Source organism: Salarias fasciatus, chromosome 20 (genome assembly GCF_902148845.1).
Source record: "Salarias fasciatus chromosome 20, fSalaFa1.1, whole genome shotgun sequence".
Lineage (NCBI taxonomy): Eukaryota > Metazoa > Chordata > Actinopteri > Blenniiformes > Blenniidae > Salarias > Salarias fasciatus.
This window is the reverse complement of record NC_043764.1, coordinates 17,272,541-17,298,306: the sequence shown is the minus strand read 5'-3', so window position 1 is coordinate 17,298,306 and position 25,766 is coordinate 17,272,541. Positions and strand designations below refer to the sequence as shown.

Genomic DNA, 25,766 nt, shown 5'->3' with positions numbered 1-25,766 from the left:
CTGGTCGTGATGACTGAGCCCTCCCTTCATTTTATGTTTTATTTATCTATTTTAATTAATTTGATTTTTTTTAACGTCATTCAGCTATTGTTTGTTCTTTTTCTTTTGTTTTTGTATTTGTTGTATATTCTGTGTTGTTTACATTGGGACAATACACATTCATTGAGAACCTCTCTCCTTTGGGGTGGGGTAGGGGGTGGGTGGATGTTTAAAAATATTGGACAAAATGATATTCTGGAAGTTCTGTCCATCACACTGTATCATATGTTGTATTGAAATTGCTTCCAATAAAGATAGTTAATTAAAAAAAAAGTACTCTGTAATGATAATCCTGCCCCCAGCCAGGGACGGGATTATGTTATGTTTTTTTTTTTTTTTTTTTTTTTTGCAAGAATTCTGTAAGACATTCCGTAAGTCATGTCGAATTGTGCCTCATACTTCCCTCTATTACAGTTTTTCTCCATTGGTTTGGCTCATTTCTTGAAACTGAAATTACATTTTCAAAACTCAAAGATCATTTGGTAAAATGGTCTTACAGTTCAGCTCAACACCATAGTTCACTTGCAAAAGCTCATCTTTCTCTCAAAACTGTTCACTCATGTTCCAAAGCTTCATTTCTTTCCCTTATAAACAGTCAGAGCCTCCAAAATGTAAAGATCCTTCTCAACAGTTTCGGCTCATTTTTCAAAACAGACCGGATGTTCTCAATTCTCTTGGTTCTCTTGCCAAAAACAACCTGGACGGTTCAGCAGAACCATGGTTCACCTGTCAAAGATCAGATCTCTTCCAAAACAGTTCACTTAGGCAGAAAAACTAAATGTCTTTCTCAAACAAATGGTCAGTGCCCTCAAAATGCTTTGTCCTTTTGACATTGTGTGAGCACTGACAGTCAAAATGTTTAGATGTTTTGTCTTTAAGGGCAAAGGACCATTGAAATATTCCTCGTCTACCTTTCTACCTGGGCCCAGTCCTTCATTCATAATGGTGAATGTGATAGTTTTTATTTTCTTCTTTGGGTTTTTTAGCTAACAGAAAATATTGTGTATAAGAAAATGAAGACAAAAAGCATTTACTGTAACAGTAAGAAGAACCTTCAAGTTCTGATTCACACATCGCTCTCATACCTCCAAGGAAACTGTTATTTTTATTTACACACAAAGCAACTTCCATCCATCGGATTTCAATATGCTGTAAAATAAAAACAAAGAAACAAAAACAAAAAACAAAAAACTAGAATTTGACACTCAGAGAGGCACAGGCGCAGACCTCCGCCAAGCTCAAATCAGTCACCAACAACAATAAGAACACCATATGTGATAAAAAAAAAACAAAAAACATTTTATTTCTCCTCAACACAAACAATCTATGGGAGAAAGCTGTTTGTTGCATGTTCATATCTCAGTGTGTTGCCTCACAGTGACTGACACTCCGGAATCCCCCTATTTTTGTCTGTTCTGGATCCTGGTATCCGGAATACTTCCTGATCTGGATCAGCAGCTGATATCTCTTAGAGTCCTTGAAGAACTTACTGTAATTTTTTGCTGAGCCCCCTTGTCATTTATTGTTGAGTTATGCCCGACTATGTGAAAGACTGCCCTATCTCTCAATGATAAAGAATCCTTTAAAAAATTCCTAGATCCAGACAGTGATCCGGATCGTCACCAAAATTTAATGGATTCTAAGCTAGCCCAAGACCCACCTTTCCACAAAGTTTCATTGCAATCCGTCCATTACTTTTTCCGTAATGTTGCTAACAGACCAACCAACCAACCAACCAACAAGCCGATGTGATTACATAACCTCCTTGGTGGAGGTAACAAAACAAAAAGGAAAATTGTATGTAGCCCAATGTACTGTAAATGAAGCTGGAGTTTCAAAGCTCACTTCTTCACTGGTCTCCCTCTTCACCCTCCTGACTGTCCTCCTCACCTTCATGCAAACACATCCATGTCTGGTATTCATGGTATTGAAGTGTGTTTTTGACTAATTTTGACAGATGAATAGATGATTTTGCAGGTGGTGACTGATACAATGAAATTAGGCTGATATGTTTTGGAGAGAACAACCATTGGACTGAGAATCGATCAATCAGTTTAGATTGACATGATATATTCACTTCGGAATTGTGCTAAAGCTATCCTTTCTGTACTTAATCATTTGCAAAGATTTTCTGAGACATTGAGACATGTACTAAGACATTTTAAATGTGATGACATGAATGAAAAATGCCATTCTGTTGTGAGCAGTTACAAGATAGTTTGGAGATTTGTCCATGTTGTTTTGAAAATGTAATTTCGGTTTCAAGAAATGAGCCAAACCAATGGAGAAAAACTGTAAGCCAAATTGTGTGTTGATGGAATTCGGCCTGGTTCAATATGGCAAATAATGAGGAATGGACCGTGTTTTACCGCTAAAAGCGCCGTGGCCTGTGTGCTTTTTTGATGCTCAGCTGCAGTGCGGTGTGTTTGCCAGGTGTTCTGTCAGATTTTGCTACCCATCAGAAATTGCTACTTTGCACCGGCGTTTATGGAAGCAGTGCGTTAACGTGCCCAGCCCGAAAATAAATAATATATATTCAAAGAAGTAACAAGCTTTTTGGGAAAATGTAAGGAGTAGAAAGTACCAATATTTAGATTCAAAATGTTAGGAGTAAAAGTAAAAAGTTGTCAGAAAAATAAATACTTCTAAAAGTAAAAAGTACCTGAAATTATTACTTAAGTACAGTAACGAAGTATTTGTACTTTGTTACTTGCCATCACTGATGTTGGAGAACACAAAACAATAATAAGTTGTTGGGGAAGGCTTTGTATTAGTACTGGAGCGGGTCTAGTGGTTGGATGGGAAGATGAAGACGTGGCAGCGCTGTCAACGGGATTTAAAGGATAAGTTCGGTTTAAACTATTTTCACATTGTTTATAGAACCAAGTAGAACAATATACTGACCCCGAATGCTTTTCTGATATCGAACAGTGCTTCGGGAGAAATTTAGATCCAAGGTCGAGCTGCAGACATCTGTATACTGTTAGCCAATAGGGCATGTGTGGCGCCGGCTCCCAAAATGGCTTTAATCGTCCAAAAACTCATTAGTTTCACCAATATTTCCTCATGGTCCACTCACACCTCTCCGCCACCACAGCCTGGTGTCACAAAATACATGCTGTTGTTTCGGGTTTACAGATCTCTGAAGTGAATACGGTGATGTGGATGTAAACTGAAGTACATTCACCAAGAGACACAATAGGTGGCGCTGTGCACCAAAGTTGTTGCCACCCACTCCAAAGAAGAAGAAGCTCTCTGCACTGCAAACATCTTCTATAAACATCTATACGAGTATATTGTTCTACTTTGTTCTATAAATATCATGAAAACTGTTTAAACCGAACTTAGCCTTTAATACAGGGGTGTCCAAAGTCGGTCCTGGAGGGCCGCAGCCCTGCGTGTTTTCCATGTCTCCCTGCTTCAACACAGCTGAATGTCATGATGATTCATGGCCAAGTCCAGCAGAAAGCCAGATAACGAGCCTCATTGCAATCAGCTGACACAATCACCCCTGCTTTAATACTTTAATAGTTCCGGATGGACGCCTTGCACTGTCTGTGACTCATGACCCCCCCCCCCCCTGCAAAAAAAAAAAAAAAAAAAAAAAAAAAAATTCAGGCATGCGATCTTTTCCTGTCAAGCCCTGGACCTGGAACAATGAGAAGCTGGTTCCCAGGATTACCTGCATAAAGAAACGCCTGCTTCAGGTACCGGACACTTCTGAAAGGGTTCGGTTTGTCAATACTATGACTAATGATAATGTAGAATACAGTTCCCTGAACTTTTGAAGAGCAGAAATGATCAAATTCCATTCTAGAACAAACTGGTAAATACGATGTTTTGGGTTTTCAGTTGTAGGACAGTTTACGTTTATGACATTTTAAGTACCCCCACTTGCGTTGGCATTATGTGGCAAATACTGAACTTTTCACATCAATATAAAGGTGTATTCAACGTAAAAGATGAAGCAAAATGCAGATGTGGAGGAAATATCTCTGAAGCTAATTTATCAGCCTTTTCATGTCCAATAGGTCACCACTACAGAGCCTCCTTTACCATTTCTGCCCTACATGGTGCATTTAGAGAAGTCTGGTAGTTACTGTATCATTAACAGACACTGAGATTTATCATTTGTTTTTCATTTCCAAAAAGTTTTATAAGCCAATAAAAGAAAACAGCAGCCCTGAACGAATGGTTTGGTTTTTTTGCTGTCAAAGTTCCACCTTATGACCTTGTTGAGCTGAAAAGTGAACTGAATGGAGCAGGTTCCTCTCATACCGTCTGTCCTCAGCACCTCCTGATCACCAAGAACATTAGAACATTGTTCAAGGAGCTGTACTGAAGTGAGCCTACATTCACTCATGAGAGCCACCGGGTCATTACAGTTCACACCTTTAAATAACAAAAACATGATGGTTGAACCCTTCAGGTGAAGTGGAAACGTTTGGACAAATGACTAAAGGCAGGTTTGATGCATATAGTGGAAACTTTATCTTCTAACAACAAAAGGTATTGCAACAACAAAACAGCTTCATCTTCAGAACTCTTCAATTTCTACTGAACTTGGTTTTTTTTGTTTTTTTTAACATTTTTACTCTTTTTGTGTATTTTTTTCCTCCTTCAGAAAGTCGACGACATCTGAAAAAATAAAACAAAGTTTAATTGTGGGTGAGGTTTCATTTGCTTCACCAACTGTTAGAGAAATCTTTACAAAGTTCTTTGTCCTAAAAACATCCTGATTATTTAAAACGACTTCTGAGAGGCAAAAACCTCATTACACATTACCTTAAAGAATTGTTAGTAAAATTAAGATTATAATTCATTACTTCCATGATCCAAAATATTTGTGTGAAATGAAAAGCTGAGCCAGTCAAAATGTGGAGCAGGGCGTGCATGTATAGTGTAATTAAAGATGGATGAGACCTTTAATATCCTCAAATAAGTTTTCATATTTTTCCCAGACAAAAAGAAATGCTTTTTTTTTTGCTGTTGCACACTTTAAAATCTTGCTTCTGATTGGCAGAGATCATTCCAGATGGGTTCTCTTCCTACATTTCTTCCAATTAATACCGACACCAAAAGTAACTTGTGAAGGTCACGCTGAACCCTAACGGAGCTGCAAGGTTCCACTGTGCTGTAGCAGAAGACGACACATTGCTGCAGACCTGAAGGGGCTCTTTACTTCTTTGAGGAACCTTCCTTGGCCTGATGAGCCTGCAGGACAGCGATCGCCTCGTCCACCTGAACGAAAGAGAGGAATTCATTTAGAATACCGTCGAGTCTGGTTGTTAATGGCATCGTGCAGCAGACAGAAACGGCTTCGTTCCTTCTGGTGCAGAGACTCCGGAGACTCCAGCATGTGCAGCAGCTCAGAGTTGTCAATCTCCAGCAGCATGCCGGTGATTTTTCCTGCCAGGATGGGGTGGATGGCGTGGATCAGCGGGTAGAGCCGTTCACCTGAGTGGCACGAGAGAGGACGACGAGTGACAGCAACAATAACACATGCTCAACAATGAGAGTGAGAGAAAAAAAATAAAGATCCACACACCGAGAATCTGTTTCTGATCTATCAGTGGAGCTGCAGCCAGCACTGAGGCGGTGAGCGCTTCTGGACCTCCAGCACGCGCCGGTGGCTCCATCAAAGGGGCAGGAACCATCTGGAAGCACCCAGAAGATGTTCACACAAACTACACACACACACACACACGTGTGTTTAGCCTGGTGTCTGGGCCATCACCCCTTCAATGTTCCTCTTCCAGAAGGGTACCTGACGTGAAAGAGGAGCCGGTAAAGCCACCACCTGCTGAGGGGTCCTTGGTGCAGAGGCGTACTTGTACTGGCCGCTTCTGGGCACCTCCGCACGTCGTCCTCCGGTCTGAGTCCCGATGTTATCTACAAGACGACACCACAGGTCTCACACGTTCGACGGGGAGAGGAAGGTCTCCTTGCTCCAACATGCCGAGTGATGAGCTGGTGACGAGCTCGATGAGGACGTCACATGCGACTGTGCTCATACTTGTCTTCTGAGTGGCGGCAACGACGCGCGGCACCTGGGTCGAAGCCTGCCGCACTGTGGCGATAGATCCACGCCGGATGAGGGAACCACCAGGGTAATGGGCGGAGTAAGGGCCTGGAAACAGACCACAGCGTTTACAGAGTGGACATGTGTGCCCTTACGTCTTCATGTGTGGCAGCAGCGAGTCTCACCCTGAGGTCTCTGCGGCTGTCCTGACCAGCGGGGCACTGGTCTCATGCTGCTCATCGCACTGTGGTTATAGTAGGGCCGACTGGTCGGCTGCAGGAGGACGAGGAGAGGAAACCGCATGACAGTGAACTACCAGGAGGTTCTTAATGCAAACTCCACCAGGCGTACACATGGAACATCAAGCAGACAAAGTTATCGCAATTCGATGTGAAAATGAAAATGTGCCTCAAGAGGTTCGAATTTTGGCCAGCAGAGTGAGCGAATAGCAAAAAATGTTAACCGTGATTCAGAAACTGTGGCGTTACTAATTCAGTTGCCAGACGTGAACAGAGGCCGTGACAGCGATCCACTCATTTCATTCAACAGCGCCTTAACCTTCATTCATGAATGTCAAATACTGCAGGAATCTTGTTTACTTGAAGGATTTTGAGGTTGTTAATAGAGTTTATCTTCAGTTCTCTCAATGGCAAATTAAAAAAAAGTTCATGTTTTCTTGTACAAAAACTTTAAGAGTCGATCCTCTTCAAACGTCGTCATGCTTTCACTTCACTTTCAATCGTGTGGCCTACCAGCTGCATGAGGGTCCTGAATTGTAATGAGTTTAGACTGCCCCTCCAAAATAAAAATTGCTGTGCAGATGGTGTAACATAAGGCTTCTTATTCAGGTAATAACTAAAGGAAGGTGTCACAAATGTATTCTGCTTCAAAGAAACAAAGCAAATGTTTAAAAACTACCTTTAGTGAAAGGAAAGTGCCCACAAGGCACCTTCTTGAGTTCATCTAGATTTTAACTGGTCTAGAAGCAGACTGATCATGGTCCAACATTTCACCTGTGAATCCATAAACTATTGCCACAATCAAAGACCTTTTAGTTCACGAAGCCAAACACACAACACACAGTGTGTGGTAAACCATTCAGAACCTGGTTTGATCAGAGATACCTGACCGGGGAGGCTGCGGGTGCATGCAGACGCGACCTTCATGTCGCCATGGTATCAAATTTTTGTCAACATTTTTGTTTTTTTCCTTCTATGGCAGACACATTTCATTACAGTGAGTTTCATTATCCATATGCACTGAAGAACATACAGACCTGTGGAACCGTCATGTAGTAACCAGACTGGTAGGAGTCGATGACGGGACTCGCCATGGTTCTCAGGGAGGCCATTCTCTGCATGTACTTGTTGGTGAGAATAGCTTTGCGCTCCTCCCTCCGCTGAGCCAGCGCCACGTACAGCGGCTTGGTGGCAACGATCCTCCCATTCATCTCAGTCACGGCTTTTGTGGCTTCTTCAGGCGAGGAGAAGCAGACGAAGCCAAAACCTTTGCTCTGGGTGCTGTCCGTCATCACCTGCAGGAACCGCGAGAGCTCGAGACCACAACACTAACAGAAAACATCGTCACACTGAATCGATGTATAGAGTGTTAGAGCTCCCCTCATCTTCTGTGTGAATTCAGCTCTGTTGGATTTTCTCCTGTGCTCATCAGCTTCATTAGAGTGTGTGTAGGTGGTGTGTGTGTCAGCCATCGACACACTGTCTCCTGCTCTTTTCATAGTGTTAGCTGGATGGGCTCAAACACCTGAGAGGCCAACTTCAGTCAAGTGTATGAAGAAGAATGCTGACATTTGCAAACGCGGAACTAAATGAAAAGTCTCACATTACCTTGGCACTAGTGATGGTGCCATAAGGGGAAAACTCCTTCCGGAGTCGGTCATCATCTATGGTATCATCCAAGTTCTTCACATACAGATTCACTCCCTGTAAACATTGGAGAGCTCATACTTTACAAACACGGCTTTGACTGATGTAAGCTTCATCTAAACTACATCTAAAGTAAAGAGAGTAGAGATGAACAGTGCATAAAACAACTGCAGGGAGTAGAAAAAAATATCAAAGTTGACCAGCTTCACATTTTGAGATGTTCACGAGACTCCATCATTGGGTATAATTTTAAATCTGGGGTGTCCAAATTATCTCAGTCGATGGGCCACATACAGCTCAACACGATCTCAAAGGAGCCAAATCCAACGAAGCTGCAGCACAGCAGCTACAGAGCAGATTCACCATCTCATGTAGCCTCTCCACTGTGAACACTACTGAGCCTGAAAGTTCCAAACAGTTAACACTGGCTGGAAGCTAAGAACATCCCAAAGCACCTGGTAGCGCTGGATCCGCTCTTGCTTGATCTGGTCGAACTGGCGCTTCAGCTCTCCCTGGCGCTCCAGACGCTTCTGAGCACGGCCCACATAGAGGACTTTCCCGTTGATCTCTTTGCCGTTCATTTCATCCACTGCCTGGGAGAACAAGCGTCAATATGTTGCCCCCAAGGGGAAAACTCAAAGATCCTGCATTCAGGTTCATCTCAGCTGTTTTGACCAAGACTTTGAGTGTATTAGGTAAATTCCTTCATCTAAAGTATCCCCATAAAATCCATAATCCAATTGATTACCCGGGCTGCTAAATTAAACGTACAAACTTTAACCGCAAATAAACGGTACCAAGATATAATCTGAGTGGAGTCAAGCAAACAAACCCTCTGAGCATCTTCATGGTGGGCATAGTTGACGAAGCCGAATCCTCGTGAACAACCCATCTCGTCCTTCATCACGCGCACACTGAGCGTCTTCCCTGAAACAAACATAATAATCAGAAAACTGTCGTGGTAATAAGATCATTGATGTGAGAAACACACTTACCATATCCTGAGAAGAGCTCTTTGAGTTTGTCATCCGTGAAATCCTCACCAAAGTTTTTGATGTAGATGTTGGTGAACTTCATGGCCTTGGAGCCAAACTCCACCTCCCTCTCCTTACGAGACTTGAAGTGGCCGACAAAACTGCCAACATGACCCGAGCCCGTTCACCAGACAAATGCCAAATTAAAGCACACACAAAAGGAAGTTCGTGAAAATTCATGATTTGGAAATCCGGACAAAAGTCTTCAAATTAATAAATATTGTTTGAAGCAGATTCAACACCTCATGTTTGTGTAAAACAGTCTTAGTCTGCCCTCTCATGGGTATTTGTGTTTTTATTCAACTCAAAAAACTGATTCCTGCATTTCAAAATTATGAATGTTCCTGTTCCAGGTATTTATGGAAGATCTGCTACAGAATGGATACCCATGACTACAGCACACTGACTCCAGGCTTCAGGACCACATGGCCAGTTTTCTTTCTCTCCACAACCATTCTTGAATATGCATCAAGCAATAAGAACCAAATCTCTGAATACAGACTTTAAAAATGAGTTCATCTTGAACTTTTCTCCCTTTGTTGAACAATAAACATAACAACCTACAAATCAAACTTACCCTAAATATGAAATGTGCAGACTGACAGAGCTTATGGACACACTGACCTACACAAGGAGAAGTCACAGTCCTCCCAGAGGACACTGGCCTTTGACTTGTCAATGTCTTTTCCCAACTTTTTATCAGTCTCTTGACTGAGCAAAATAAAACAACAACAAACAAACACACCCAAAAAAAAAACACACGAGAAAACATTATTTTCAAATATCTGTCTTCAGTAGCACAATCAACCTTTACGAATAACTTCAACATTAAATGCAATGAAAGGCAGTCTGCTCTGCCCAACTGGATACCTCAACTTTCTTCTTACGGACACAAATTTCTCATTTTGAACTCTATACCTGGTCATATTAAAGGATTCAGTTACTCACACTTTCCTGTCATTCAACAGCATCCCATTCATGGTTTCAATGGCCCGATTCGCAGCCTCGTGAGTTTCAAAGTGAACAAAGCCGTAGCCTTTGGATCCTTTGTCATCACAGACAACCTACAAACAGCAGAGAGAAACGGGGCGGATTACAAACCATGTGCCGGGTTCCCAGCAGTCAAGACTTTAATAAACAGTGAACTAACCTTGCAGGACAAAATATTGCCAAAGGCTGAGAAGGTATCATACAGTGCCTTGTTGTCAATGGACTCGTCCATGTTCTTGATAAAAATGTTTCCCACGCCAGACTTCCTGAGTCCCGGGTCACGCTGAGACCACATTATCCGGATCGGTCGACCCTTGATAAGGTCGTAGTTCATGGTATCCAGGGCACACTCAGCTGAAATGACATTTTTTGGAGTGGAAACTAAAACTCTTCGCAGAAAAGTACATGGAAGAATTTACACTACAATATACGGAATCAAGGCAAACTAGTTAATATTACCTAATAATAAGCATCAACCTACAAATTAAAAAAAAAAAAAAGATTTTCTGATTCATTGAACATCTTTATTTTACTATAACAGTTCTCTGACAGAGTATGTTCCATGATGTCCAAACCTTACCCATGTCATTTAAATAATTTTAGACCGATTCCTCAACCTCATTTTTCAATTAAAAGTTAAGAGAGAGAGGAAAAAATGATTTCAACTCAGCTCAAAGCTGTAGTTGGTCATAAATAATATTTTTTAATCCGCTGACAGATCACAGGCACAGTATTTGATAGGTATAACCAAACGCTGGGTTGATATTCCCTTTCTCTTTTAGAAAGAGTCAGTCTTACCTGGTTCAGTTTTGGGACCTTTTCTACTTTCATTCTTGAGAAAATAAAGCTTTCACAATCCTTGACTGGCTGGAAATCACTACAGAAGACACACTTTTATAGCCTGCTTCAACTTGTACTTTGACATTGTACCATTGAGATTATTGCATCTCATGGGTGAGATACTTTTTAAAGTGGTGCTACATTGGTAAAGATCCTCATTATCCCTGCTGTGAGGAGAGACTTGTTGAATCCTAACTTAAGTGGATACTGTACCATCAGCCGGCTGCTGGAAGTTGATGTAGGCGTATCCCAGAGATCTGCGGGTGATGATATCGCGACACACTCGGATGGACATGATGGGTCCAGCAGGAGAGAACTTCTGGTAAAGTATGGCCTCCGTGACATCAGGGTGCAGGTCCCCGACGTAGAGGGAGGCGAGGGGATACGTTGGTCCACTGCTGTTCATCTCGGATCTCGGCTACTTCAAGGAAAACAATCATCAATCTCGTTGTTTTGCTGTTGGATTTGATCTATTCTGAGGCCACAATTAATCAAAGAAAAAAAACTTTCATTAGTTGTTTATTATATGTCAATCAATTAGGTTCAAAATAAATAAATTTGACAGGTTTCAGTCACTTGCTCAGAAATATGCATTAATTATTGTATTTTCAGGAGAGTTTTATTCAACAGAAAGCTATGATGAGGATGAATGGATCACAGTTGACTATAAGTCAAGGCCATCACAGACACACATATCTACAGATGGTTTATGTGTGATCAGTCACCTCCAAAAACTATGTTTTTAGTACTATAAATGTCTGATGGAAACCCATCCTTCGCATACGAAAAACATGCAAACTTCAAAAGAAAAGCTAAAACACCCAGACTCAAACTCGAGATATTCACATGAGTGCAAACCACTCCAGCACCGGGAGATGAAGCGGAATTAGACTTGACTGATTCTAAATAAGACAGTAGCAATCATACAGCATCAGGTCTCGAATGTTCGTCGAAATAAATAGCTTGTTTCAAAACTCATAGCATGAAACGCAAACATAAGACTTTGGGAATTTCAAGCACTACATTTGAGAAGTCTTGACTGTTAAATTTTAAAAGTAAATTGACCTGCAGGTAGTATTAAAATGAACTGTTGCGGTTAAAGTGAGCAAGTTTACATGATCTCGTAGGAGAAATGTAGCTTAACGCGGTTACATTTTGACGTTATATAGTAAACCAGCTAATGAGGAGGGCACAGTTTGTGATAAATGGCAGCAGAGTTGGAAGTAATTTTAAAATCCAGCTGGTGACTGCTCTGAATTTAAAGTATATTCCTGGTTTGAGTGCAGTTCTTACCTGGAAAAGATGCAGGTCTCACTACTCCTGGTCCTGAACACGTTTCGTATATCCTCCTAACGTTTTCTCTTAATTAGAGCCGCGGAACACCTGCAGCTCCTCCGCGCGGCGCTCATTAATACAGAGGCGGCGGCACCTCCGCGGCGAGAAGTAGTCCCAGAAAAACCCGGATAAAAGATGCTGCTGGTAACTTCTATCTTAATCAAACTGCCCCCACATGTACGTGACTTTATGACAAACGTTTTTAAATTCAGTTTCTATCTAAAATTCTGAACAGAAATGAAGACGTAATTTTCCTGTTATCTTAAACGAAACTTTATTTCACTGAATGGTCTTTGACACTTTTCCTATTTCTTACATGTAGAGTGAAACTAGAATGGTTTTAAGATACATAAACACAAAGCTAGAATTACACCAACCATTGTTTATCTCCATTTCGTCACTGCTTTTTATAGCTATTCTAAATTTTCACAACCACGTGTGTGCACTGGGTAATAGACTGTTACAGAAGCAAATTTTAGCCATAAGACTTGTCAGTAAAAACAAAGCAAGTAGATACCTGATATACAGACAGGCTTCGTTCCACATTCACTAACTGCATTTTCATCAAGCATAATAATAAACTGACATGGATTTTTTTTTTTCAACAGAAGATTATTTCAATTCATTGGAGCATCGTCAGAGTAAACAGACCGTCAGCTATAATGTGGAATGGTGTCTTCAACTACAATAATGTGGAATGTAGTGGTGATAGCATGGTATTGTGACACTGAGCTTCTTTCCAAAGTGATGAAATGGGCTTCTCCGAATTGCACCTACAGAGGCAAGAGGTGATCATTCACAGCAGAGTGATGCACCTGGATGAAAACCTGGACTTCTGCGTGGTCTAACTCAAACCTCTTAACAGAACTTAAAAAAAAAAAAAAAAAAGGCGCGCAAATGCTGCCACCACAAACGAAACTAGGAGGCTGTGAGAGAAAGCCAGGCACAAAAACTGTTTTGTTGGAGAAAACAACCGCTTTAAGAGGAATATTTTGCAAGCAGGGTTGATACAGTGTGGTAAGACATTTTCAATTAACATCAATAAAAGGTTACTTTAGGTTTTACATACAGATGATAGTCAATCTTGCAAAATACATGGAACCACATTTACGCACATACAATTTTCATTGTACTGAGATCAAGCAGCACCTGAACAGTGAGTAAAACTACCAATGACAATCCATACTTAGTTCAAAATAAACAAAAAGGAGCACTGCCTTTCCAAAAGCCTAATAATGTGGAATGTCTTATGTCTGAACAAATCTAACATGACAATTGAAGGGGTCCCTTGCAACTTTAAAACTGAATTTGTGAACATGATCGAGGAGAATTACACCAAGATGTCAGTGTCACAATACAGCCTGCCTCCTTTCTGTATGAGCCCACAGCAGAATTGCAGTTAGTTGAATACAGGATTGTACATGTCTGGAAATTCAAACATAAAACTGTATTTTTTTTTTTTTTTTAGGGGGGGGGTTGTGAAGCAAATGGAACGCCTACCATCACAGTGTTTGGTGGAAATCAACTGCCAGTTTAATTACCATACAATAGAACCTGTAAATATCATGAGGAATCACAAAAAAAAAGAAGAAAAAAAAAAAAGAAAAGTAACAAAAAGATGGGGATTAAAAATGCACAACAAACTAGCTGGGACAAAGGAATTTGGAAGGACGATTAGAATTCACAACACCCCCCTCCCCTCCCCGAGACCATACGCACCATCTCTCGCATCCATTCACACACGCTCGCTCACTACATACAGACCTAAAAACAAAGCCGACAAAAAAACAACAGCAACATGGACTCACTAATCAATACAACATGTTTCCACAAAGTGACTGAATCTGCTAACAACTGAAAATGACCCTGTCGCCTCACAGTGAACTGAGAGGGGTAAACTAGTTGGTCAGGAGCAATTCAGGCTGCTTGTCATACAGAAGAGGGAGGGGCTGATGGAGTGGAGGGGGATGTATATAAGCTGTCTGTGTTTAAGATAAGAGTGTAGGTGGATTAACAGTGCAATTCCATTAGTTTTCCCCGTCTCCGGGTTCTCCCTCATCTGCCTGGTTTTCTGATGTCCACAGCTGGAAAACAGAGGGAGAAGAAGCGGCGTTAGCGGATGTGGTGAGTGGGACGTGACGATCAGTCAGCGAGGGGACAGTGTGCGGCTTTGCACTCACAGTCAGGTTGTCCCTTAGTAGTTGCATGATCAGGGTGCTGTCTTTGTAGGAATCCTCGTTCAAAGTGTCAAGTTCAGCAATGGCTTCATCAAATGCCTAAAACACACACGGTTTGATGAGAATCACCGTCCTCTATATGAAGGAAGATTCCATTTCTAAATAAACGAAAATATGTCGGAGCCGGAGTACGTACCGTCTTAGCCAGGCTGCAGGCCTTGTCCGGGTTGTTGAGGATTTCATAATAGAAGACTGAGAAGTTCAGGGCAAGGCCGAGCCTGATGGGGTGCGTTGGCTGCATCTCCCCCTTGCTAATGTCAAAAGCTTGCTGATACGCCTGCTGGGAGTTATCCACCGTCTCTGTACACAAAGGGGGAGGGGGAGATCTGGGTTTACATTACTTTAAAAACATAGTTCATTTTCAGCCACTGGGGGGCAGCAAAAACAAAATCCCCACAAATACATAATGTGAGATCACCATAAAAAGGAGAATTGCAGCTCTTATCAGGTGAAAGACGGATTCAGAGTCATGTTTCTGTGACCTGGCAAAAAAGTCCATTATCTATCTATTTTCAGCCATATTTGTTTTAATGAAGTCTGAATACCACTGCTTGTCTTCATAAACCACATGTATGAAAAAGTGGCTTGAAAACAAGTGATGAAAGAAAAAGAAAGTATAGTTTGAATGTAAATCGTTTCCTTTTGGCAAACTTGACAGTTTAAAGAAGTGTTGTAAATGCAGTGACAGCACAAACATGAACTCTATTCTTACTTACCCTTCTTATTCTCCCCAGATGCAACCTCAGACAGGTATCTATAATAGTCGCCCTTCATTTTCAGATAGAACACCTTGCTCTCAGCAGCAGATGCATTGGCAATGAGAAAGTTGTCCAGTAGCCCCTGAAATAATGGAGCAGTAGGATTTCAATGTAATGTCAACACTGTCAAAGCTTGGAATACCTGTTAAGTTTTATTAAAAACTCTTACGAGCACATCCTGGCAGATTTCCTGCAGCTCACTTTCTATCTTCTCCCGATATTCACGTGCCATCTGCTGCTTTTTGTCATTGCCCTCGGTCTTCTGCTCAATGCTGGAGATGACACGCCAGGATGAGCGGCGTGCTCCTACCACATTCTTGTAGGCGACGGAGAGGAGGTTGCGCTCCTCGTTCGACAGCTCCGACCCCTGCTCCGTCACGGACTTCATGGCCGCGGCCATGTCGTCGTAGCGTTCAGCCTGCTCAGCAAGCTTGGCCTTCTGTACCAGGTCGTTCTTATCCATTTTCTAGGCTGTGGACACAGAGGAAATCACACAAAAACAATTATTTGTTAGTGGAGTTTGTCATTAAACAAGGGCTCACAGGAATCGCACAGAAAAGTACCAGTTGTGAGGGTCAATTCTAGTATTACTTTGAATGTATTGCTTTTTTTAAAGCATCTTAACAGCATCTCCAACATCAGACAACAGCTGTCCTCAGCAGGAAATGCCTAACTTGGTTAGTTGCAACTTACTGTGTCAAACCTAAGCATTTAGTAAACAACAGTCATCTTTATTATGTTTTTGAGAATTAGTTTCAACCCTAGACAATAACTCAAGAGCTACTGCTTTATTAATGTTGACAAACTGTAAAAAAATGAGTATTGGAGAACAATAAAATGTTGCAATTTGCAAATAAAACTGTATCTTTAGACCTGAATGTGCACATTAATATCCTCTATGAAATGATTTGAGAATAATTAATGAATGTTCAGTTGATCAATTCCTGCTGGTTTAACAGGAGTTTGATAGGAGCTTGGGAAAATAAAGGTTTTTCCAATAGCGGCACGGGTAGAATATAAACTGTTAAATTTAAATCACTGCATCCTCTTCACTTGGAAGATGAATCCAGAAGATGTCGTTTGAGATTGCTTTGTAGAGTGAAGCCAGTGGACTGGATGGGAAGTGAGGAGAAGCTTTGAACTGGGCCCCTGGACAACTGGGTCAACCACACACACCACAGCTAAGGCTAGCTGCAGGCTAGCTCCGAGCGCTGTCCATCCCTCGACTCGCCCTTATGGACACAGCCTCATTTCCCCCTAATAAGACCGAATCCCGGTCGCTGGGAGTGTTAGCAGCCCCCCCAGGGCGGCATGTGGCCTGCACGGTCGCCTTCCTGGCTCGTTTTTCGGTGTCTCCCCCGCTCGGAGCCTTCCCGGGTCAGGCTTTAATACCCTCCCCTAATGTTGCTAGCGACGCTAGCAAGCGGATACATTTTTGCTAATCGATGTTGAAATATCCCTATTAATCACTACACATACGCGGTGGTTGTTTTCCTTTACTTTCATTTTTTCTGGTGTGCTTCGATTAAAGGGGTTTTCGGAGATTTATTTGTCGAGTAGGGCTTCCATCCGCGAGCTAGCTGCCGTCGTCTAATTTACACTGCCGCTATATAACGGTAACGGCTAGGCCAGCAATAGCGACAGCCACCTCCTATTAAACTCATACAAACCGACACGGCTACGATGTTGGGAATTAATACTTGGTGTTTTTTAATCGGTATTAACCCAACTGTATGGCTGGAGCGTTTCAGTTGGGTATTCGATTGATTTTGTGCAGCGGCTGCACGGCCCGCCCAGCCTACCGAGCCTCTCAGAACAAAGTGTCATGGAATCCGACCGTCGGTTAGCCGCTAATGCTAACGTAGCCTTTGAAACCCGTCATGATGGCTTCCTAACGGGATTCAACCGGACGCGGCGAAAACAGCCCCACTCGCGCCGAGCTGCGAATGAAAACCAGAGATCATCGAGCGATATTCGTGCACGCGAGGCTACGACACTTACAATATCGGTGACTTTTAATCCTGCTTTTTTTTTTCTCCTGTGAGTGGACGATCGAGCCTCCGTCCTCCGTCTCTCGTATCGTTCAGGGCAGTACCACTTCCGCTCCCCGGGCACTGGTTTCCTCTGCTCCCCGCACATCTGCCTTACGTAATGCCACTCACGCTTTCATTAGCCGAGGCTACCGCTCCGCATTATTATCATCTAATGTCGATTGAACGCCTCAGATCATTGTTTAGGATCAAGGTGCTTACATGCCACATTGTCTCATTTGGACCAGTGAATCAAACACGGCTGATTAACGGCATTACTCGCTCCCGTGATGTGCTCGTGTGTCCCTCATGCAGATAGCACACTGTCCAAACCTTTATTAGAACCTGCACCTTGCTCCATCAGTAAAGCTGTGTTCTCCCTTTAACACACATTACATAACGAGATGAGATGGACATATAATTAGCAGAGTCATGGTTGTTATAATCGCATTTGAAGCTGTAATTGCTCTGCCTTATATACGCTTTATAGCAGCTTCAGCTGTGTGCCTTGCAAAGCAAGGTCAGATGTGAAGGTCAGAGGTGAAGGTCAGATGTGTGCTGAAGGGCAGGTGTGCATTTCAGATGTGGAGATGGGCTCTGAGAGGAGGATCCGGTCCAAACTGAGGTCCATACTGATCGATGTCTCTCTCCCCCTTCATGATGGTCAACAGCAGGCGCTCCTTCAGCAGCAGACCACAGAGTACAGAGTAACAGGAGATCCTCCCCTCCTGTGGACATCAGGCTCTGTGACTCCTCTGTAAAAACTGTTTTTATGTCAATTCCTTTCTTTCCATACAAATATTATTCATGGTTAAGCCTGTACATATTGTTTACATATTGATTTTTGTTTTAATTCTGTCTTATTTATATTTAATGTTGTAGTTATATATTATATTCTTTTTGGAGCAATAGTGTAAAAAAATTACCCCTCAGATTAATAAACTATTTTTATTCTATAAACTGCAACTTTCAGTCATGTATCAATTTATTGACCATTTATTGGACAATCAAATATACATGATCACTTTACAAATATTAAAAGACATTAAAGTAGGAGTGGTTTGTGCAGGATTTCAAAATATTGTGAACATTATTACAAAACCATTGTGATAATATATATATGACGATATGCACCGTGCATATAAAACCAAGTTTTATTTATTCAATTTAAACATCTCAAAGGTCATGGGGTTAAACACTGGCTTTCTGTGGAGTTTAAAAAAGACTACATAGTTTTACATTTTTCTGAGTGCAACAGTTCAAATGGAAAGAGCTGAATTTGTTAAAACTGACCAAAGATCCAAATTTTTCCAAAGATAATAAAATAGGATTCATTCCTCCTGCATAAATTTAAAAGCTTAAGCTCTGGAAACATAACGAGGCAACAAATTCACAGGTCCCCTCTTTAATGTTTACAGACATGTGATTAGTGACACTGATAAAAACAACTTTCAGTGTGATGGTGCGTGAAGACAGAGAAGAAAAAAAATACTTCAGCTGCTCTTTAAAAAAAACAGTCTCACATGTAGCTGCTCAAGCATTTGGTGGAAAGAAAAAGGAAAAAAAAAAAAGGAAAATAGTTTTTATTTTTGCAGTTTGGTGCAGTCTCATCAATCACTATTATTTTCCCATTCTGAAGTGGGAATTGGTTCCAGCTTGTTCCTCCAGTAATGACATGCTTCTGCATGACAAGGTTCAATTTTAAAGCGACCCCCCATTAGCTTTATGAGGTCATTTGCCTTTTTTCTTCCACCCACCACCAACATGCACCTTCCCTGTCTTTGGTAAAGAGGGGGAAAGCGTTGGCGTGGAAGACTAACAGCACGGATTGAGTTAAAATTGTTTCCTTTTCTTACTCAGCAATATACTGGCAGCTTTGTAAAATCTGGACGGAAAATTTTCCCTGCTCACTTGTAGATCCGATCACAGAGTAGCAGACAGCGCTCCGCTCACACCAGCGAGGGAGGCACCATGATGCACACCAGGATTTTCATTTTCACTATTTTGCTGCTGTGTTCTGCGGCACAACACGGACGCAGGGAGACAGGAAGGCCCAAGGTGAAACATCTTTTAGGGATTTGAAGACGCAATGAGAGGGTGGAGGATACGCCAGCTCGACTGAGTCGAGAGGAAAAGTTCAGCAGGGTTTCTTCTTTCTTTTTTTTTTGCAGGACGTGATAGAGGAAATCGATGACAGACTCCAGCAGGACACCGACACTGATCCGGTGGCTCAAAAAGCTGAAGGTGAGTCTTATTTTTAAAGACAGAAAAACTTTCAACACTTGTTTGTGATTATGCAACACATGCTCCATCACCTTTTTTTTTTGCACTTTTGTGAATGTAGCTAAAGATTATGTAAGAATTAGGTTCATGCAAACTCCCAATTTAAACAACATGTGGTGCATTTCAGTCCCCTCATTCACAAGTCTGCAGGTTTTCTGATAGTAATTTTTGGAAAAGCTTCTTGAAAACAGTGATTTTTGTGTTTGTTTTTTGTGTGCAGACATGCCCACATGCCTGCTGTGCGTTTGCCTGAGCGGATCCGTTTACTGTGAGGAGGTGACCCCCGACATGACAAAAGTCCCCTCACTGCCAAAGGAAACGGCGTACCTCTACGCACGTTTCAACAAAATCAGAAAAATAGGAAACCGAGACTTCGATGACATGGGTAAAGTAATCGTCATGCTCAAACTGTCCTTCTCTTCAGTGACGGTCCTCTTCAAGCTCTTTGCAAACTTTTGCTATCATCTCCCAGCTACATTAAGAAGAATCGACCTGACCGGGAATCTCATCGCTGAAATAGACGATGGGGCTTTTTCAAAGCTCCCTAATCTGGAGGAGCTGACTCTAGAAGACAACCGGCTGGCCAAACTTCCCATCCTGCCCAACAAGCTGATGTCCTTCAACGCCAACTCCAACAAGCTTCAAACACAAGGCGTAAAGGCAACTGCTTTTAAAGTGAGTTACTTCTCATGCTCTGGTGTTCAAAGGCTGCAGACATCTTGTGTGTGCATTTTAAGCACCAATAGGAGTTTTTTTTTTCCTGGTAATTTCTTCAGAAACTCACAAGCCTGGCATACCTTTACCTTGGCAACAATAAGCTGACAGCCGTGCCTCAGCTCCCAGAGTCTCTCCACGTTGTGCACTTGCATGTAAGTCATTACGTAATTTACTCCATTCCCAAGAATTAATGAAAAAGCACTGTGGAAAAACAGAGTTTGTTGTGTCTGCCAGTTGTAGCTCCCTAACGAGCCAAATGTTATGTTCCATCTTGGACGGCTCTTCTGCAGAACAACAAAATCTCCACGATAACAGACGAGACGTTCTGCAAGGGCAACGCCAGCTACTACATCCGAGACAACCTGGCCGAGGTGAGACTGGACGGGAACCCCCTGCAGCTGTCGCAGCACCCAAACAGCTTCATCTGCCTGCAGTCCCTCCCCATTGGCTGGTACAACTGACCCCCGCCAGGAGAAGCTGTCCGCGACGGGAAAGAGAGCGCAATAAAAGACATGCTGACCGTGTAAATAAAAGAAAGGCAGAACGTGAAATCTTTAAACCTGCCTTCCAGTCAAAGAGCTTTAATGTTTGTTTTTTTTTCCACAACTAAATAGAAGGAATAATTATACAACAGATCTTTCACAAACCAAAAGACAGCTGTTTTCATTTCTCACCTATCTTGCATGTGTTTGGCACATCTGTGCAAAATCTTCTGAAGTGTCTATAAATACGCCGACGTTTCAGCCAGGTTTGAGCTGAGATGGGTATGTCTCTCCAGGTGCTGTCAGCAGTCAATCACAGCAAAGTCATCCTGAGCATTGTGGGACTTTGTATGGTTTTCAGGACCTTTTTCTGATTATTTTCAGACTTGTATTATCACTGCAATATTGACTTGTGTATTTTGAGGTGAGGATTTGTATAGATAATAAAACCCGCATGCTTCATCCTGACTCCTTGATAACTCACACACTTTACACAGCGATAGTGACTCGAATGAGGGGAAGCAGAGAGTCCAACAAAGTCCATATTTAAAAAGGAGCCGCCGTTCATTTGTCTGCGGGCTGGTTCAGAGCTATCGAGCCATCTGCAATCTTCTGCTGGTAGTCCCGCTCTGACCGCTTCCTTCGGTAGACATCATCTGAAAAAAAACAGAGTGAAATGTGGATCGAGTTAGAGCTGCAGTGGTAAAAAAAAAAACAGAAAAAGAAATGGAGGACGGCTGGCTGCACACTTCAGTCAGACTACAATTATTTTCACAACTCGTGTGTCCAGTGAGGATGAACAGAATTGGAACTCTGGAACTTTCTTTGTCCAAAGAGCATTTCAGTTTCATCTCGTCTGGCATGTTGGGATTATTAATACAGTTTGTACTGTTCAGTCCTCAGTTCACATTTTAACAGTCAGTTCACAGACAGTCCAGAAAAAACAAAATGTTAAGTATAATGAAGTGAGGAAAGAAAAAAAAGGCATTAGGAGTTAATAATCACTTAACCAGAGATGGAAACCGTACTCCTGTACAGATACTTGTGGAGGGAAAAAAAAAAACCTGAGTGAAAAAAACAAGTGAATTTCTTTACTTAAAAAAAAAAAAAGAAAAAAGCAGCCCTTATGAAAGTACAGAAGTAAAAAGTAATTTGGACTTTTGCCTTTTTAAAAGGGAAGAAGAAGCCCTGGCCTTTCACCATTATCGGTGTAATTCGAATCCTTATAAATTTTTCCACCTCTGCGGCTTCAGAGTGGAAAACAGTTCCAGTCAGAGCTTTGTTCCTTTCGCTGGAACTCTGAATTACAGTATTTATTTAAAAAAATCTCTGGAGATGATTCAGAGAGGTCAAAAAAAAAGTCATGAGCCAGTTTGAAGGATGTAATGAGAAAGTTGCAGGTATATGTGCAGATATTCAGTGGATTCTGCAGATGTCACACCGTTACTTCCTCAACTCCCGATTCCTCCTAACATCATAAATTATTCAAAATGGCATCGGCAGTACGAGGGAGATTATACAACTGCAGCAGATAAAATCATGAACCAATCACTTTCTTTGTTGGTATTACATGATGGAATTATTTGGATAACAAAAACACACCAGAGATGGTCACCTGTCGACCTGACATTTAATCCTAAGAACACTGAAAAAACAGAAGCAGGCACAACAAATCTTTTTAATAGATTTTGTAGCTATAGCAGATGTAAAACCATCAAGAATCTCCTTCCAAGCAGAGTAATGAAAGAAGGAAGTGGCGTCTGTCCACTGCAGGGAAGCAACGAGCCCTAGTGTCCCTAAATGGCCTCAGAATATTTAAAGGATAACATGTGCTGGATGGATTTTTATTTTTTTCCAAAACAAGAGGATTTTGAGCCTTTTCAGTTCTCCTGAAACTGCACATCTGGAATAATGTGAAATGGATTCAGTAAGAGTAGAAACACCCTGGAGCCTTTATTTTAGTCTGTTCAGTGATCTGATCTCCAGGTTATCGCTGCAGACTTATACTAAACACACACACACACACACACACACACACACACACACACACACACACACACACACACACACACACACACACACACACACACACACACACACAGTCTTGTATTTCTATCCTTGTGGGGACCGTCCATTGACTCCCATTCATGTCTAGCCCCTAACCCTGACCCTTACCCTAACCCTAACCCACACCACAATAAAGCCTAACCCTAAAGAAATGTTTTTGCACTTTTACTTTTTTCAGTAACAACAACATGGTCAAGAAAACACTGTTTCTCCTACTTAGGACCGGAAAAAGGTCCCCATAAGGCACGTCGTTCCACGTTTTGCTATCCTTGTGGGGACATTTGGCCCCGACAAGGATAGAAATACAAGAACACACACACACACACACACACACACACACACACACACACACACACACACACACACACACACACACACACACACACGAATATGTGACAATTGTCGAAATATGTTCTATATTTAATAGGTTGGATGTTTGATGCATTAAAAGTATCACAACTGATCAAAATGCAGGCAATGCGGTGTGCACTTTCACCTCACAATGAAGGAAGAACAGTCCAAAGAAACCTTATATTCAATTTGTAATACAAGACATAACAGAAGCTTTGTGAATGGAATTTTAACAGCCTCCACTGCTGCACTTAAAGAGTCAGAAAAGTCAGAAAGGTTTCCTCTGAGAGTTTTTCCAGATATCAGACACAAACACATTAGTCCAGTTTTAAGGTTGCAACACTGGCAACAAAACAGACAGAACAAAAATAATTGACTTCAGAGTCTGCAGTGAAAATCCATTCAGCTGAAAGTCACAATGTACGCTTTTTCTATTTATTCATGTGGTTTTGCTCTGAGCTCATCTCCTAATTTGCAGAATTTCTTGCTCTCCTTGGATTGTGATGTATGTCCTTTTAATATTTATAATCTTGACTATTATTTCTTGCAGGGGTTTATATGTTTATTGCTACTTTTTAGTGACTGTCACCATCTTGGCAAATGTCTTTAACTGTATGCAAAAGTACCGAGGGTCAAGAGTTCAAATACTGGCAGCGCCTTTCTGTGTATAGTTTGCATGTTCTCCCTGTGTGCGGTGCATTTCCTCCAGTGTCCTCCCACAGTCCAAAAAAATCACATGAGTTTATTTGGTGGACCTAAATTTCATGTTGGTGTGAAGATGAGTGTGTATGGTTCTCTCAGCTGGGTTTGACTCCAGCACTCCACAACCCCGCACAGGATAACACAGCATAGAAGACAATATTACATCTTCATCCAGGGACTTTGCTCAGTTTACATTTCAGATGCGATGAGCTATGTGTCCCTCTGTCTGGTCAGGTGCTTTCTGCTCCCAAATACAGGATCAAACATGTTACGCACCAAGTATTAGGAACACAGTCATAAAATTACATTAAAAAAAAAGGCTGAAGATCTTTGTGGTTGCCATTGACTTTCAGCGCTTTTGGAAGGAGGACAGATCTACTGATTGTTCTTCCTAAATAATACATGCTAAATCAGAGTTAGGCATGTCATCTATGTAAAATCAACAACACGATGGAACGCCATCACAACCACTGCATGCTTATTTGTAATCATAAAATACTTGCGCGATCGACGGATCTTTGCGCAAATAACAGATCCATTATTTGTGCAGTGCAATCGGTACATGGCATCACACAACATTCATTCTTTGCAATACTGATTGTAACTCTTTGTGATCTTTTTTTTATTATTATTAAGCATTTATGATTTTATCTTTTCGCGGTATTATTCTGCATCTGAAGCGGTTCATGTTTAATGATAAAAGCACTTTGATTTACCTTGTTGCTGAAATAAGCAGTACAGTACAATCAAGTGCTGTGATATCAGTTATGTCAAAGTAAGGAAAGAGACATTTTTTGAGGTCGGTAATCATATGTAGAAGTATAATAAAGACATGACAACTACCGAAAAGGTTTTAAATGAAGGTGAGCGGCTTGTAAAGCAGGTTTGTGAGTATTTATTACATCTACTTTAACGAGGAAAGTGAGCTACAAAGACAGCGACATGCTAACATGCTAACAGAACGGAACATTAAAACCTATGATCTGACTGAAAGAGGACACTAATGTGTTCACACTTACAGAAAGTCTCCTTTCCGATCCTCACGTTGATCATGATCCACTCCATGACCCCTCCGATGCAGAAGAAGATCGGGAGGAACCTGTAAGAGCCCAAACGCCGCTTTCCGGGGAACAGACTGAGCACATCTCTGACGGTCCTGCTCCGGTAAAACATGGCGACCGACACAAAACACACCGACGCGACCGGCACACACGACTCAAACTGCGGCACAAATTCTTCAGCTGAGCAGGGAAACCAGACTCGGACCGTTCACATGTCCTTCACTTCTTCTTACGAGAGCAACCGACATGACAGGGTGCGCTCGTTTTGTGGTCCGGAGTAAACCGAGCGCGCGGTGTCTTTGGCATGTAAAACAAACGCACCGCAGAGGTCATGACGTGCGCACGTGCTGCACTGGTGCTGTGACTGTCGTTCACTGTTTTAGTGTTAAAAAATATTATAATAATATGTTTACTTAACAATGGCAGAGTTTAACATTTATCATATTCAAGAAAATGACTTTTAAGACATAAAGCTTTTGAAAACTACTATAATAGAATAAAAATGTTAAATGTAGCGAGTTGCTTCCAACTAGTTTTGAGAAAAAATAGTTTGGAAATCCTTTCTGTGAGGATCTAGTGTGAACTACTACACCAGCTTCATGTGTGGTTTCATTTCTTTAAATTGTTTACAGAGGTAGTTCTGCATTTATTGTCTGGACGAAATTTTGAAAATGACACGCAGATCTTGAATGTGTGGTTGAGGGAAACAATTCATACAGAAGTGACAAAAGCAGTCAGCCAAACACTCTGGAAATGCTGGATTTGCATCCATGAATTCCAGTAAGTGCATTTTATGAAGTTTTTCAGACATTATGTTTAAAATCTATTTAGCTTTTGGAGTTTTTTTTCTGGCTGTCTACTTCAATGAAAACATCACGATGCCATCAAACGATAAAGCACGGTGTACACAATTACTTGTATCATTCAAGGGA

The 25,766-nt window shown here is 41.6% G+C and overlaps 4 protein-coding genes across 7 annotated transcripts; 1 reads left to right on the top strand and 3 right to left on the bottom strand.

Annotated features, from left to right (window-relative positions):
* Nucleotides 1–5,217: 5,217 nt before the first annotated feature.
* On the bottom strand, nucleotides 5,218–11,225 carry LOC115407650 (embryonic polyadenylate-binding protein B-like). 2 transcript variants are annotated; one of them, XM_030118080.1, is made up of 14 exons: nucleotides 11,025–11,225; nucleotides 10,132–10,325; nucleotides 9,930–10,045; nucleotides 8,943–9,082; nucleotides 8,780–8,874; nucleotides 8,403–8,540; nucleotides 7,909–8,004; nucleotides 7,330–7,595; nucleotides 6,247–6,326; nucleotides 6,056–6,169; nucleotides 5,807–5,931; nucleotides 5,588–5,696; nucleotides 5,368–5,496; nucleotides 5,218–5,282 (listed from the first exon to the last, which is right to left on the bottom strand). In XM_030118080.1, the coding sequence occupies exons 1-14, from the start codon at nucleotides 11,215–11,217 to the stop codon at nucleotides 5,218–5,220; spliced, it is 1,860 nt and encodes a 619-aa protein (XP_029973940.1). In that variant the 5' UTR covers nucleotides 11,218–11,225. The 2 variants fall into 2 exon arrangements, with proteins under 2 accessions (XP_029973940.1, XP_029973939.1); XM_030118079.1 differs by having other exon boundaries at nucleotides 6,247–6,334; nucleotides 7,338–7,595.
* Nucleotides 11,226–12,744: 1,519 nt separating this feature from the next.
* LOC115407651 (14-3-3 protein beta/alpha-1-like) lies at nucleotides 12,745–17,276 on the bottom strand. Its single transcript, XM_030118081.1, has 6 exons — nucleotides 17,143–17,276; nucleotides 15,311–15,612; nucleotides 15,100–15,223; nucleotides 14,520–14,683; nucleotides 14,327–14,422; nucleotides 12,745–14,230 (listed from the first exon to the last, which is right to left on the bottom strand). The coding sequence occupies exons 2-6, from the start codon at nucleotides 15,602–15,604 to the stop codon at nucleotides 14,174–14,176; spliced, it is 735 nt and encodes a 244-aa protein (XP_029973941.1). The 5' UTR covers nucleotides 15,605–15,612; nucleotides 17,143–17,276; the 3' UTR covers nucleotides 12,745–14,173.
* A 1,654-nt stretch (nucleotides 17,277–18,930) lies between these two features.
* Nucleotides 18,931–20,817, top strand: ognb (osteoglycin, paralog b). 3 transcript variants are annotated; one of them, XM_030119625.1, is made up of 6 exons: nucleotides 18,934–19,229; nucleotides 19,343–19,415; nucleotides 19,675–19,839; nucleotides 19,927–20,129; nucleotides 20,231–20,323; nucleotides 20,462–20,817. In XM_030119625.1, exons 1-6 carry the CDS (start codon nucleotides 19,143–19,145, stop codon nucleotides 20,630–20,632), a joined length of 792 nt encoding a protein of 263 aa, XP_029975485.1. In that variant the 5' UTR covers nucleotides 18,934–19,142; the 3' UTR covers nucleotides 20,633–20,817. The 3 variants fall into 3 exon arrangements, with proteins under 3 accessions (XP_029975484.1, XP_029975486.1, XP_029975485.1); XM_030119624.1 differs by having other exon boundaries at nucleotides 18,931–19,229; nucleotides 19,675–20,129; XM_030119626.1 differs by lacking the exon at nucleotides 20,462–20,817 and having other exon boundaries at nucleotides 18,931–19,229; nucleotides 19,675–20,133; nucleotides 20,231–20,291.
* uqcc5 (ubiquinol-cytochrome c reductase complex assembly factor 5) lies at nucleotides 20,723–25,153 on the bottom strand. The gene is made up of 2 exons (XM_030119627.1): nucleotides 24,793–25,153; nucleotides 20,723–21,309 (listed from the first exon to the last, which is right to left on the bottom strand). The coding sequence occupies exons 1-2, from the start codon at nucleotides 24,944–24,946 to the stop codon at nucleotides 21,218–21,220; spliced, it is 246 nt and encodes an 81-aa protein (XP_029975487.1). The 5' UTR covers nucleotides 24,947–25,153; the 3' UTR covers nucleotides 20,723–21,217.
* Nucleotides 25,154–25,766: the final 613 nt, after the last annotated feature.